Consider the following 14,929-nt stretch of genomic DNA (forward strand, 5'->3'; position numbering starts at 1 on the left):
TGTGAGTAGGAGAGGAAGTCGTGGGTATAGTAGGAGAAGGTTCAGGTGTAGTAGAGAGAACTGGAGTTTCAAAATTTATCAACCAGTCGTCAATAGGAAGAGCAGTTTGTGAAACTGGTACTGTAACCGAAGGTAAGTCTTCAATACCTGGAAACTGATCCTCGAAAAACACCACATCCCGGCTAACAATAAACTCATTAGTTTCGACATCATACAAGCGCCAAGCTTTCTTGCCAAAGGGGTAACCTACGAATATGCATTTTCGACTTCTTGTAGCAAATTTGTCTCTGTCACGAGGTCTTAGGTGAGCGTAACAGAGGCAACCAAACACTCTTAACTGCTCATAGATAGGTGGTCGACCATGAAGAACTTCATAAGGCGTTTTACCATTAAGAATGTTAGTAGGTGTTCGGTTAATGACGTGAGCCGCAGCCAAGATGCTCTCTCCCCAAAATTCAATAGGTAATCGTGACTGGAACATGCAGGCACGAGCCACATTCAATATGTGTCTGTGTTTCCTTTCCACTCTACCGTTTTGTTGGGGTGTATAGGTACAAGATGTCTGATGAATGATACCGGTCTCGCGAAAGTAAGGTCCGAGTGTCATGAATTCCGTTCCATTATCTGTCCGTATGGTCTGTACTTTATGTCCAAACTGGCGTTCACTCATCGCACAAAAGTTGCGTATAAGAGAAGAGACTTCTGATTTTTCAAGCATCAAATAAGTCCATACAGCTCGCGAGTAATCATCCACTATGGTAAGAAAGTATACAGCCCCACAAGAGGCTGGTGTTCTATAAGGTCCCCAAACATCGCAGTGGATTAATGCAAAAGGAAAAACAGCTTTATTAAGACTATCGGGAAACACTTGGCGAGTCTGTTTTGCTTTGAAACAAATATCACATTTAGACTCACTAAAATCTATTTTAAAATTCTGAAACACCGGTAAAGAAGACAAAGCTTTGTAGGATGGATGGCCAAGTCGACGATGCCACAGAGTTGAAGAAGAAGATTTTGTCTTAGAAGCTCCATGAATTCGTGCAACCTTAACCCCCGTAAAATAGTACACCCCCTCACGTTCTTCACCTGCTCCAATCAGAGTCCTCGAAAAACGGTCCTGTAAAACACACAATGTATCAGTAAATATTGCTATGCATCCAGTTTGTTTTAAAAGTTTCGAAACTGATATGAGTGTGCAATAGAAATCGGGGACACAGAGAACATCGTGAAGCACATAATCCTTGCTGAGACGCAGAGATCCTTGCTTCGTAGCAAGAGAATCACGTCCATTAGGAAATGTAACCGATGATGATGGGATATCATAGACATCATGTAATAATGATATATCACCCGTCATATGGTGTGATGCCCCTGTATCAATAATAACGTCAGTAAGCATTGTTTTACCCGACAAGCGTTCCGATGATAAATTGCTTTGTTGGTTTTGGAGAAGTGCGATCAGAGATGCAATCTGATCCGATTGTTGGTGAGAATTGCTTTGTGCAGCATTAGCTCTTCCGCGGCCACGCCCACGATTGTTGTTAGAACGACCACCACGTCCACCTCGATATGATGATGAACCATTGCGTTGTTGTTGTTGTTCAGTGTACCAGTCAGGAAAGCCATGGACCAAGAAGCACTCTGTTATATCGTGACCTGTACGACCACAATGGGTACAAGTTCGAGAAGGATCTCTTGGTCGTGGAGTAGTATCAGTTTTGGCAGAAACCAACTCTTTGGAATTCTCGGTTTGAACTGAGAACCCTAAAGCTTCGGTTCGTTGCTCTTTAGATCGGGTAGTTGCCATGTTTTGCTCCTCACGAATCACCCTTGAGTAAACAATATTGAGATCCGGTAATGGATCTTCGTCGGTGATGCGAGAACGGATGGCAGAGAATCGCGAGTCGTCTAGACCAAACAAGAATTTATGAACTTTCGCGTCTTCTCTTTCTTTTTCAATATCAGTCGCAGCAGCACACGTACAAGGTCGAGTTGTCTTCATATTTTGCAACTCTTCCCAGAGTTTAGTTAACCGACCATAGTAGTCAAGGACCGTCTGTCCATCTTGCTTGCAATTTGTTATTTCATCTTGTAGCTGATGTAGACGGGTCCCGTTTTTGACAGAAAAACGAAAACGCAGAGATTCCCAAAGCTTGTGTGCTTCAGGCACATGAGTAACTGTTGATCTGAGTTTTGAATCGATTGAAGTGCGAATCCATCCGACAATCATAGAATTTGCTGCAAGCCATCGCGATAAGTCTGGTCCGTCTGTAGGTTTTGGAATGGTAGCATCAATAAAACATGTTTTCTGTTTCGCTTGGAGAGAATTTCGGAGTTCTGTAGCCCATTCAGTATAGTTGTCTTGTTTAAGTAGAACAGAAGTAATAAGGGCTCCAGGATTGTCTGATGGGTGTAGATAGTATGGTGACGAATCTCTGGAAGTCGCCTGCGTAGTTGTAGAAACAGCTGGCGTGTCGTGCTCAGCCATTATGGTTGATGAACCGTAGTAGTAGAAGATAGAAGAAGATCAATAGTATTGAAAAAAAAAATTAGGTTATGAAATCTTAGCTCTGATACCATAAAATATAATGTAAAGTCTGTGTTTATTCATCAACCAATCTTGGTACTTATACAACGAGAATATAGAATCTATGAACGTGTAGATAAACCTAAGTCCCTAGTATATAGGAATACATCATTATCCCTTTAACTATATTACCGCATGGGATAAGTAAATATATATTTAATATACTAATGTGTGATATAAGAAAATATAGTATAATATTGTACAATTATATTATTAGGGAATCTAGAAAACTATAAGATTTGGACTGATTCATTTGAAAACCACGAAAGTAACCTATATATTTGAATGCAATGTAACATATCGACATATATACAAAAACTCTTTTCAAATGTTATTTGGTAACCGTAATCCGTAATATCTAGTGATACATATTTTTAATAGACCAGATATGTCACACAGATTTTCTAAATAATGAACAAATATCTAACAATTAGAGAATTAATATATTACCAAAACTATTAGAGAAAGATATTCGCTAGAATCTTATTTGGTTGTTATAATAAATGTTATTATAATATTTGGTTATATATTATAGGTTGGACTAAAAATGAAAGGATGCAACAATTTTTTTTAAGTAGATTTTTTAAAACTTTTTCCTTTTTAATAGTATTGATCCTTTTCTAAAGCCCTGTGTTGATTATAACGTTGATGTGGATCATCTGTTCATTGCTCGTCTCACGTCTAAACAGTTGATGTTTAGATTCACAAGAGGGGAAAAAACGACACATCTTTGACTGTGCTTGTAACTTTCAGCTTAAGAAACATAGTTGTTCAATTACAGAGAAACAAAGAAGTTTAATAAAACGTAAAAAAAAACTGCCAACAAAGAACTTTAATGAGTAGTGGTGCTGCTGATTCTGCGCTTGTTTCGGGCAAAAGGGTTCATGAAGAACCACTGTGGTTTGTAGGAAAAAAGTATATATCCAATCACCCATCCAAAGGCAATACCAGGTATGAATCCTATTACAGCTGCTTTCCAACTCAACACCTCTTCCTCTTCTTCTTCTTCTTCTTCCGACGGTTCATGCGGTGTTGGCGTGTGAATATCTCTGCAAATTTCGTCAAGAGAAGGGCCAGAAAGTTCCGGATTATCCTCAAAAGAAGTGCAGTTCAGCCTTCGAAACTGAGTGCCTCCTGGTACTAGACCTGTAAGCTTGTTATGAGAGAAGTTCATGTACGAAAGGAATGAGAGTTCCCCTAGCTCTTGCGGAATTTCTCCTGAAAGCTGGTTTTGGGAAACGTGCAATGACTCAAGAGCTGTCAAGTTTCCCATAGATGAAGGGATGTGGCCAGTGAAAGCATTGTTCGACAAGTTGAGCACAAGAAGCTCTTTTAATAGACCAATGGACCTTGGGATCTCTCCTTCAAATTTGTTCCCTGAAAAGTCGAGTGCTGTGTAGATCTTTAGGATACGTACAAGCTCCATCTCTATACCTTTATTCATCAACACCACTGAATCATGGTAATATGAATCTCCCATGTACATTTCATCAGGCTGATAATAAATTGACCCAAGTGATGACATAGCACTCCACTTCACAAAGTAGTGTGAAGGCAAAGCTCCATTGAAGTGATTGTGCGATATGTCGATGATTTGCAATTTAGGGAACGAAGTATGATGTATCGTTCCATAGAAGGCATTGGAGCGTAACACAAGAATTTTTAACTCTGGTAGAAAACTCAACCAAAATGGAAACGTATCATTGAAGAAGTTGCTTTCCACGTTCAGAACTTCAAGACTAGAGAACCGGATCAAAGATCTTGGAAGCTTTCCCGTAAGTTGGTTATGACCGACGTCAAGCGCTCTTAAGTTTCCAAATATATTCTCCGGAAGACCTCCATGAAGATGATTTTGACCAAGGTTTAGATCTGTAAGAGTATAGTTGAGATTTCCCAGACAACGAGGGATTGAACCATTGAAGTTGTTGTTTGATAAATCAAGAATGAATACAAAGCGCAAATCACATATTAAAGAGGGAATCTTTCCCGTGAAATTGTTGTTGGAGGCTAACAAGGCCATTAAAGATAGCCCATGTTTCGTTGAGTTTTCGAAGCCAGTGAAGGTGTTGTTGGAAAGATTCAGGTAAATCAGCTTTGGTATCTTCCATAACCAGCCAGGCACTTGTCCTTTGATTTTATTGTTAGAAATGTCTAGCTTCTCCATATTTTGCAATCTTACAAACTCCGGGAGCTCGGTGATACCGCAGCCTGACAAGTACAACTGATACAAAGAAGAGGGATCTGAAATTGGACTCTTGTTTGTGGCTGAAACATGGTTGCCTGAGAGATCCAACACACCGAGCCTCTTAAAATATGACAAGAAATCATTCATGTCAATCGTAGTGGTCGCGTTCAAATCGGATAGATCAAGAAGTTTGAGCCACTTGAGATGTGAGAAGATACTAAAGTCAACTTGACCTTGTGTTGTGTAACGGGAAAGGTCAAGTCTGACAAGGTTGGTAAATTTAGATATCGTGCCCGGAATCAGCCCTCTCAACTTGTTATTGCCAACGACTAACACTCGTAGCTTAGGTGGTGAAGATATATTCCCAAGCTCAAGATTACCGTTGAGTTGGTTATCAGACAAATTAACGTAATCAATAGAAGGAATGGTGAAGAGAGAAGAAGGCAGGGTTCCAGTGAAAGCATTGTTACTTGCATAAAAGGTCGTCAATTTGGATAGTGAAGTGATGTTATGAGGAATTGTTCCTGTGAACTGATTGTAATAGAGTTCTAAAGATGACAACTTCGTCAAATTTAGTAGTGCAATGGGAAAGCTTCCATTGAGCCTATTTACAGCAACATCTAAGCTGGTCAGATGGTTTAGATTGCCAAAAGAAGATGGGATTTCACCAACAATATTGTTCCCAGAAAGGTCAAGAGAAGTGAGATGAGAAAGATTTCCAATCGAAGATGGAATCTGACCAGAAAGAAAGTTCCATGAAAGATCGAGATAGGTGAGATACGAAAGGTCTACAATCGAAGAAAGAATGAACTCGCTGAAAACATTTTCTGAAAGGTCGAGAGAGGTGATATGAGAAAGGTTTCTGATAGAAGACATGATTTGACCACTAAAACGATTACTTGAAAGGTCTAGGGTGGTGAGAGAATGAAGGTTTTGAAGACTGCTATTGGAATGAAACCTGCCACCTAGGTAGCTGCAACTAAGGTCTAGCTCGATCACTTCACCGGACTTGACGTTGCACGTGATACCCTCCCAAGTACAACAGTCGCTGTTATTCCGCCATGATTCCGTTTTTGGATGACGCTTTACTATATAATCATCTAAATAACAATCATAAGCAAAGGAAGAGTTTAGAACCTCAAACTCGTTCTTGAACTGAAGAAGTGCATCCCTTTGATCTGGACGACACAAGTGCGTAGTTGGAACCGCAGACACGTCCTCATAACTGTAGCCGAATAAAAAAAGTATAGAAAGAGTAAGAGAAATGGTACTCGTTAAGTTCCAATAGCCTTTCATTCTTCTTTAAGCTTATTTAACTTTCTTGAATATCAAAAACTGAAAGAGCAAAAAGAAAAGGGAAATTGGTGATGAGTAATATGCTTCCATGGTCATTTCTTTATATACACAATAATAGACTCTGTATTTACTCCCCACAAAAAAAAATCCATAGAGAAAAATACATTATTCGTCACGTCGAAAGCAAAATCTTTGTGTCGGATAGTCAATTTTCTACACATATTGGTCCCCTACACTAATTACATGAATTTTCAAAAAAAAAAAAAGAATTGTCTAAACCAAAGAAAACGTAATTTATGAAGTTTTATTTTGCTTAGGTTTACATTTGGATTTAATCTAACGTATACTAACGACCCATGCATATTGACCCAAAAGTACTAACGTTTACGACTACGAGACCCATGCATATTTGCATATATTGTAGTCTTTCGATTTGATATTAAATGTTTTATCTTTTTTACTTATTATTTAAAAGTTCAAGATTTTATGACATTCCTTGCTTTGAAAAAAGAACTAATTTAACTGCTAAACTAGTTTAATTTTGATAGAATTTCAAAATAAGAATGAATCTCTTACATTTAGTAAGAAGAAAACAAACATCAACCTTTTCAAGAAAACTCAACGGCGAATGGTCTTATTTTTATTTTTGGTTTATTCCTCATGACTTCCAAAATGAGAAATATATGCAAAATGACAAAAAGAATAAAAGAATCAATCAAAATGAACAAAAATATCAATCTGCTCGAAGTCATATAATAATGAGAACATTCTTCGTGACAGAAGAATCAACTCTTCGTCGTGAATTAAATGTACTCACGATCGAGCCATATAATAGTGAGTATATTCTTCAAATAATATTTCTCAGGGCGAGATCGTCGGGAAGAAGCCAAGATTTTACTCCATCGCTATTTTGTTTCTTCAATATATGGCAGTAGTAAACAAAAAAAAAAAATGTTGATGAACCAATCAGTTTCCGCATTTGTTCTTTCTCACGTCCATAAATAACAAGTTTTGGTGATAATCATCTCACTTTCATTCGATAAAATATACAGAAAAGAGACTACTAGTGATGAGAAACCAAAACTTCCATACGGAAGAGACTTGGTTCAGATTTTTTTATTATGTTTTTCCCCACTTTCTAGATTAATGTAATTTTGTAATATACATTATTAATCGTTTCATACATAGTTTCAAGCAACCTACGAGAGACCTTCCAAGTCCACAAGAAGGTTAGGGGAATCATCTACCTTCATCCATGAACCATCTTCACCACAGGATTGAACCACGAAGCTGACTCCTTTCACGTCCGAATCTAGCACCAGTTCCGAAACGTAGTAGGCTGGTACGTGAGAGATTCCGAGGAACACTCTCTCGCTTCTTGGTTTCTCCAAAACCTTCCTCGATCTTAGTACATCAGTTGACTTCACACTCTCTGCATACACATTGTACACTGGGAGAACAGAGTCTTCACGCTGTTTCTGTCTCCATTCTAGCTTAACCCTGAGGATCTTAGAACCGGAATTACACGGTACAAGCTGTATGTTATGAGCCTCGATGACCCATGATGTAAGGAAACGAAGTTTTGCTGGAGGAGCTGAACATGATCTTTGATTGAGATGTGACCGAGCAATGCAACGTACTCTGATGTCTTTGTCGAGTTCTATGGTCCGTAGCAAAAGGCAAAGATTTCAATCAGTGTGTGTCCATCCATGACAAGGCACTTCAAGAACATGTGATCTACTAATATGGGGATTGGTTCTTGTGGGGCCACAAGTATTGATTTAGTTTCGTGTGATGGGGATGAGAAACGAAGCAGGAGTCCAAGTTTAGAACTTGTCTTCCTTGAACTCTAGGAGTGGCTGACGTGAATAACACAACAATCAGATGAGAAGATAATATTATATGTACAATGAATGACTATAAGATGGTTGAACCTGGAGACTTTGGCAAGATATGTTGTACCATGGAGCATCAGATAACTGATAGGAAGAAAGACTAGATCAATCTCAGTTTACCTGATTGAAATCCGAGTAAAAAGGCAAGATTTGTGGATATGTTTGGACTATTCCCCATGACTTCTCAACAAGTGACCACCATCTGAAGAGAACGAATGAACGATAATAAGATGACAAATAAATGGCAATTTATTTTACAAACAAACAGGCAAAAGAAGAGTAGTACTTATTCTGAGCTGTATGAAAATTAGGAGGTTGTGCAGTCTCATATACCCATCCGGGAGCGAAAATGGCAGCTGATACATTGTTTCTCTTCAGCAAATCAAGAGAAGTATCAACCTAGCATATATATAGATATTGATGAGACAGTGAAGAAAAACAATGACAAAATAATTGGTGTTCGCAAGAGTTTCTGAAAACATACAGTCCATTGCCCACCACCAAAGGATCCGCGACCGAAGACATCAATCCCCATGTAGACATCGTATTTTCTGTCCCCAGCAACTTCAGCTGATAGGTTGGGGTAGCTCTCCTGAAATATCATCACTTACTCAAATAACATGCAAAGGCAAATAGAAGAAACACAAACCGAAAACCAAAACGGTACCTTCCATGTATAGTTCATGAAGATTCCATCACACAAGTCAAAGAAAGGTTTATTCTTCTCATTCAAATGATCTTGCCATTTGAGATCGCCAGAAACAGTGACACTGTCGTACCTGCAATTAAAAAGGGTGATCAGATCAAAGTGGTTATACCAAAAGAAAGAACTTGTTAACAACTCACCATATAACCAAAGCCCCAAGAGTAGATGAATGCAAGACTTTTGTTAGATGGCTTACGAATTCCTTCAAATTAGGAATCTGTTCTTCATCTATTTCGTTCTCTATATTAATCTGCATGTAACAGCTTACATAAACGAAATGACCTTCTCTCCACTTAACTAGTAGTATGTTTTGGATGCAGATATGTTACAAAACTCATCAGCCAACCATCAAAACCTAGAGAAGTAGCAAGCTCAACCAAACGCTCAGCATACATCAGAGCAGACTCCTTAGTGGCAAGCATCTCCTTTGCAGGTAGCTTTACCTTCATCCCATTCCGTGATGAAAGTCCCCAACACCTTTTTAACGTTTCCATAAACACACAAGAAAGTAAGTGCAAACACTCAACCCCAATTTAATGGAGTTGAAAATGGTGAATATAGACAAAAGGAGTTGGATTGAGTGAACAGTAACGATTGAGTGAACAGTGATTGCGAAACAAACTGCGATTTTTTCAAGATCGTCCGGCAACTTCCTCCTCCACACTCCAGATCTTCGGTCGGTTCCATCCAACGCGATCGCGAGATAGGCGATTTCGAAGGACTCCGACCTGCGGTTACGTCATGACGAAGCCGCCGGACGGCTCAAGGGTGCTGGCGAGTGTTGAAGGTGCTCAGGGGGTAGGGCGAGTGGCAGAAGTGCAAAAGGAGGATCTGGGACCCGGATCGGGAGCTGGGTCGATGGCTGGAAAATAAACAAACGTCGAGGGGGGATGCTGCGGTGAGGGTCAGGAGGCGGTTCAGGTGTTACAAACACAGAAAGAGGGTCCGGGTATGGCTGCGAAGAGTCAATCGGGGTCGACGACATCAAAAGGGATGTCATGGGTTACAGCGGCTCAAGAGAAGAAGATCTTGAGAAAATACGATCTAGCTATCACTGAGTCTGAGGGACAGCAAACGGTGGAGATACCAGATGAGGTTATCAACAACGCAAATCCACTATGGAAAGATTACTTGATTGGAAAATTCCTGGACACAGCTCCCCATATTGCTCGTATTCATGCGGTGGTAAACAAGATTTGGTCGTACGGGGACAAGAAGCAAGTGATTGATGTACAAGAGGTTGATGGTACTACAATGAAGTTTCGCATTACAAACGCTAATGTGAGAGCAAGGGTTCTCCGAAGAGGCATGTGGAACATTGGGAACATACCTTTGGTAGTTACCAAATGGACTCCAGATGAACTAAAGGAGAAGCCAGAAGTGAAGTCTATACCACTATGGGTCCACCTCAAAAATGTTCCAATGCATATGTTCTCTTGGCAGGGGCTTAGTTTTATCACAAGTGCAGCTGGCTACCCTGTGAGACTACACCCTGAGACGGCGTCTTGCACAAACTTCAAGCTAGCAAAGGTGTTTATTAATGCCGACTTAACAAAGGAGCTACCGCAGCAGATGACATTCACAAAAAATGGCAAGGCTTTCAATGTTGAGTTCATCTATCCATGGCTTCCTCTACGGTGTCTCACGTGTGCAAAATGGGGACATGCCGAGAAATCATGTGTCAGGAGCAAAAAGGAGAGTAACGAATTGTCAGTTCAGGATATGGCAAAGGAACTAGCCAAAGTAGCTACGGAGACATCAAGTAAAAAGCAAGGAGAGAGTGGAGGCAATGAGGTCGATGTGTTCGTAGTAGAGAATGATAAATTAGAATTGCAAAACATTGAGCAGGATGATGAAATTGAAGAGGGACAGGTGGTAGAAGAGTGGTATAATGTCTCAAATGGTAAAAGTAGTAGCAAAAGGCAAGAGCTGAAGTACGGTCATGTCAAATTAGCTTCCAGATTTGAAGTGTTAAATGATCTAGAGGAAACTGAGAAGGTGGAAGAACCAGAGAAGCAAAGTGTTAAAGATAATATGGAGGAATCCGAGAGTTTGAAGCAGGATGAGAAATCTGAAGTGCTAAATGATCTAGAGGAAACTGAGAAGGTGGAAGAACCAGAGAAGCAAAGTGTTAAAGATAATATGGAGGAATCTGAGAGTTTGAAGCAGGATGAGAAATCTGAAACTACAAAAATACCGGAGGAAACTGTGATATTGGAGGGGAATGTAAAGCAGAAGGAAATCGGGGTGAGTGAGAAAAATGAAAGGAAGGACATGGCAGAAGAACGTGAAGGAGGAGAGCTTTTGGAGGAAGATGTGACATCAGACCCAGCTCAAGTTGAAGTAGCAGGGGGACAGACAGTACAAGGAGGAAAACAAAAGTGTGAAACGAAAGGGACAAAAGGGGATGAGGAAAAGTCGGAAAAGGGAGAGAGTACTTACAAAAGACCCTATATCCCACGAAACTCCAAGACGAATCATAAGGTCATCCTTGCGATCAACATGCCTGGTAATTCAGGAAGAAGAAGCTCCAACAAATCTTCCCAATGACTGGGTTTTTTTGGAATGTAAGAGGCTTCAACAAGCCATCAAAACACACAGTGGTCCATAATTGGATAAGAAGTAAAGATTTTCAGTTTGGGTGCTTGCTGGAAACAAGAGTGAAGGAAAGGAAATCAGCTGCAATTGTTGATTCAGTCTGCAGAGGATGGTCTTGTATAAGCAATTACGAGTTTAGTAGGAAGGGAAGGATATGGGTTCTTTGGAGCCCTCGCGTCAGGCTCACACCTGTTTTCAAGTCAGAACAAATGATCACGGTCTCAGTTCTGCTGGAGGGTGAGGAGGAAGAGTTCTTTTGTTCTTTCGTCTATGCGGAGAACACAGTAGAGCAGAGAAGAGAGCTATGGGACGATATAAAGTCACATCAAAGCTCACCCTTATTCAGAAATAAGGAGTGGATAGTCATGGGAGATTTTAATGAAATACTGGGGGGAGGAGAGCACTCAAATTATCAGGACTCTGGGATCACAACCACAGGAATGAGAGAGTTTGAAAGTGTGGTTCAGTATTGTCATTTCACTGATATGGGGTATCAAGGCCCTAAGTTCACTTGGTGCAATAGGAGGGATGAAGGGATCATATGTAAGAAACTGGATCGAATCCTAGTTAATGAAGTGTGGCTTCACAGGAGAACTCAAGCCTATAATGTCTTTGAATCTGGAGGTTGCTCAGACCACCTGAGAGGAAGGTTCCACTTGAAGCCTGAAGCTGTTGGGAAACGCAGACCATTTAAGTTTACGAATGCAGTGGCAGAAATGCCAGAGTTTCTTAGAAGGCTAGAAGAATATTGGAGAGATAAGATACCATTGTTTCAGTCCACATCAGCTCTGTTTCGGTTTTCAAAGGTTCTCAAAGGCCTGAAACCACTGATAAGAAGTTTGAGCAAGGAGAAGCTGGGTGACTTGACCAAGAAGGTCAGGGAAGCATATCAAGATCTATGTGAGAAGCAAGAAGCTACCTTAAGTGATCCCTCCCACGATCATATACAAGCAGAACTATTAGCAGCTGAGAGGTGGCAGAAGGTTTCTGGAATTGAGGAAAAAATTCTAAAGCAAAGATCGAAGTTACACTGGTTGCAAGTAGGAGACAAAAACAATAAAGCCTTCCACAACGCCGTTAAGATTCGGGAGACAAGAAATGCAATCAGAGAAATTAGATGTGCATCGGGGCAGGTGGTACGATCTCAAGAAGAAATAAAAAATGAGGCTGAGAGGTTTTTCTCTAAATCCCTATCTCATATACCGGATGGGTTGAAACAGAAAACAGTAGAGGAGATGCAGCAAATCATCAACTTCCGCTGCTCCGACGAAGAACATAATACTCTCATTAAACCGGTAACGGATGCAGAAATCAAACAAGTCCTATTTCGAATGCCTAGTGGAAAATCTCCGGGACCTGATGGGTTTACTGTTGAATTCTTCAAGGTTTCATGGAGTATCATCTCAAAGGATTTTACCACAGCGGTGCATTCTTTTTTCAGCAAGGGGTTTCTTCCAAAGGGCCTCAACACCACAATCCTTGCGTTGATACCAAAGAAAGATGAGGCGATGGAGATGAAAGACTACAGACCCATAGCCTGCTGTAATGTCTTGTATAAGGTCATCTCAAAGATCATCGCAAACAGGCTGAAAGGCACCCTCCCTCGCTGTGTATCTTACAATCAGTCCGCATTTGTGAAGGACAGATTGCTTGTGGAAAATCTACTTCTCGCCACTGAAATTGTAAAAGACTACCACAAGGAGGACATCTCATTAAGATGTGCCATGAAGATTGATATAGCAAAAGCTTTCGATTCTGTTCAGTGGCCATTTCTCTTGAATACCCTTCGAGCCTTGAACATGCCGGAGCAATTTATCCATTGGATTGAGCTATGTGTGTGCACGCCTTCGTTTTCTGTACAAGTAAATGGGGAACTAGCGGGTTTCTTTCAAAGCAAGAGGGGGCTGAGGCAGGGTTGTGCACTATCGCCATACCTCTTTGTCATATGCATGAATGTATTATCAAATATGCTTGACAAGGCAGTAGAAAGAAAAGAAATAGGGTACCATCCGAGATGTCGGAACATCCTCTTGACACATTTATGCTTTGCTGATGATCTGCTTGTCTTCACTGATGGCACACGAAGGTCTATTGCAGGTATTCTTAGGATCTTTGCAGACTTTGAAGTGATATCGGGTCTGAAAATCAACTTGGAGAAAACAGTTCTCTACATGGCAGGTCCAACAGTGGAACAAGAAGCAGAGACCCTCGAAAGCTTCCCCTTCGCCTCAGGACAGCTACCAGTCCGCTACTTAGGTCTTCCCCTCCTCACAAAGAGAATGACAGTAAGTGACTACATGCCATTGGTGGAAAAGATAAGAAAGCGCATGAGCTCGTGGACTGGTCGTTTCCTTTCCCATGCAGGGCGGCTACAGCTGATCAACTCGGTAATCATGAGTCTAGCAAACTTCTGGCTAGCGGCTTTTCGACTCCCAGGTAGTTGTTTGAAGGAAATAGAAAGTCTATGCGCAGCCTTTCTCTGGTCAGGCCCTGTTTTAAAACCTACAAAAGCAAAAGTGAGCTGGCAAGACATTTGCTTACCAAAGAATGAAGGAGGCTTGGGAATCAGGTCTTTAAAGGAGATAAACAAAGTTCACTGCCTGAAGCTAATCTGGAGAATATCATCTGCTAGATCCTCCTTGTGGGTCAAGTGGATACATTGTTATTTGATAAGGAAAGGGTCTTTCTGGTCGATCTCAGTTAAGACAAATTTGGGGTCTTGGATATGGAAGAAGATTCTACGAATGAGAGACATAGCAAGGCAATTTCTGCGTATAGATGTCAGAAATGGGAACCATACATCCTTTTGGTATAATGTCTGGTCGCAGATTGGTTGCCTAAAGGAAGCCGTAGGTGATAGAGGTAAAATAGCGCTTGGTATTGTGGAAAATGCTACGATGGCAGATGTCCTCTCAAATAACAGGAGGCGAAGACATAGAGAGCGCATTCTAAATGATATAGAGGAAGACATAAATAAATTGCGCATTGGAGGGTTAAGGGACATGGATGATGTCCCGTTATGGAGAAGCGAAGAAGGAAAATTTGGAAACCGATTCTCCACTAAAAAGACATGGCATCAGCTGAGGACGAGGCAATCTATCTGTCCTTGGAGCAGAGGCATATGGTTCCCCGAGTCCACCCCGAAATACTCATTTATGATCTGGATTGCAATAAAGAACAGGTTGCAAACAGGAGATAAAATGCAAGCAAGGAATGCTACCATAAACGCAGAGTGTACTCTATGTCATGAAGTGCAAGAGACTTGCCATCATCTCTTTTTTCAATGTACCTACTCATCTAAGGTTTGGAAATCATTGGTACAAGGGCTTCTCAAAGATGGCTTTACCACAGACTGGAATACCATTATCACTATAATATCTGGCTCGACCTTTCCTGCCACAGAATTGTTCCTTATCAGATACTCCCTGCAGGCAGCAGTTCACAGTATCTGGAGGGAAAGAAACTCGAGGAGACATGGTGAAGAACCAAAGGATGCCATTACTCTGAGCAAACTCGTTGATAAAACGATCAGATTGCATCTGCTTGCAGTCAAAGCAAGAGGCCAAGCCTATTTGGAGAGAAGTCTGCGTACTTGGTTTGGCACGAGAAAAGATCTAACACCATCGTAATAGGTGGTTAGAATCTTTTATTTTTATTGCCTT

At 40.8% G+C, this 14,929-nt stretch overlaps 2 protein-coding genes across 2 annotated transcripts; both read right to left on the reverse strand.

Annotated features, from left to right (window-relative positions):
• Nucleotides 1-3,296: 3,296 nt before the first annotated feature.
• On the reverse strand, nt 3,297-6,298 carry LOC106382272 (receptor-like protein 35). Its single transcript, XM_013822273.3, has one exon. The coding sequence runs from the start codon at nt 6,066-6,068 to the stop codon at nt 3,420-3,422; it is 2,649 nt and encodes an 882-aa protein (XP_013677727.2). The 5' UTR covers nt 6,069-6,298; the 3' UTR covers nt 3,297-3,419.
• An 837-nt stretch (nt 6,299-7,135) lies between these two features.
• LOC106382279 (cytosolic endo-beta-N-acetylglucosaminidase 2-like) lies at nt 7,136-9,982 on the reverse strand. Its single transcript, XM_048744719.1, has 7 exons — nt 8,999-9,982; nt 8,810-8,919; nt 8,631-8,742; nt 8,448-8,555; nt 8,250-8,362; nt 8,084-8,165; nt 7,136-7,927 (listed from the first exon to the last, which is right to left on the reverse strand). Exons 1-7 carry the CDS (start codon nt 9,161-9,163, stop codon nt 7,895-7,897), a joined length of 723 nt encoding a protein of 240 aa, XP_048600676.1. The 5' UTR covers nt 9,164-9,982; the 3' UTR covers nt 7,136-7,894.
• Between the last annotated feature and the right edge of the window lie 4,947 nt (nt 9,983-14,929).

This window comes from Brassica napus, chromosome C1, assembly GCF_020379485.1.
Source record: "Brassica napus cultivar Da-Ae chromosome C1, Da-Ae, whole genome shotgun sequence".
Taxonomy (NCBI): domain Eukaryota; kingdom Viridiplantae; phylum Streptophyta; class Magnoliopsida; order Brassicales; family Brassicaceae; genus Brassica; species Brassica napus.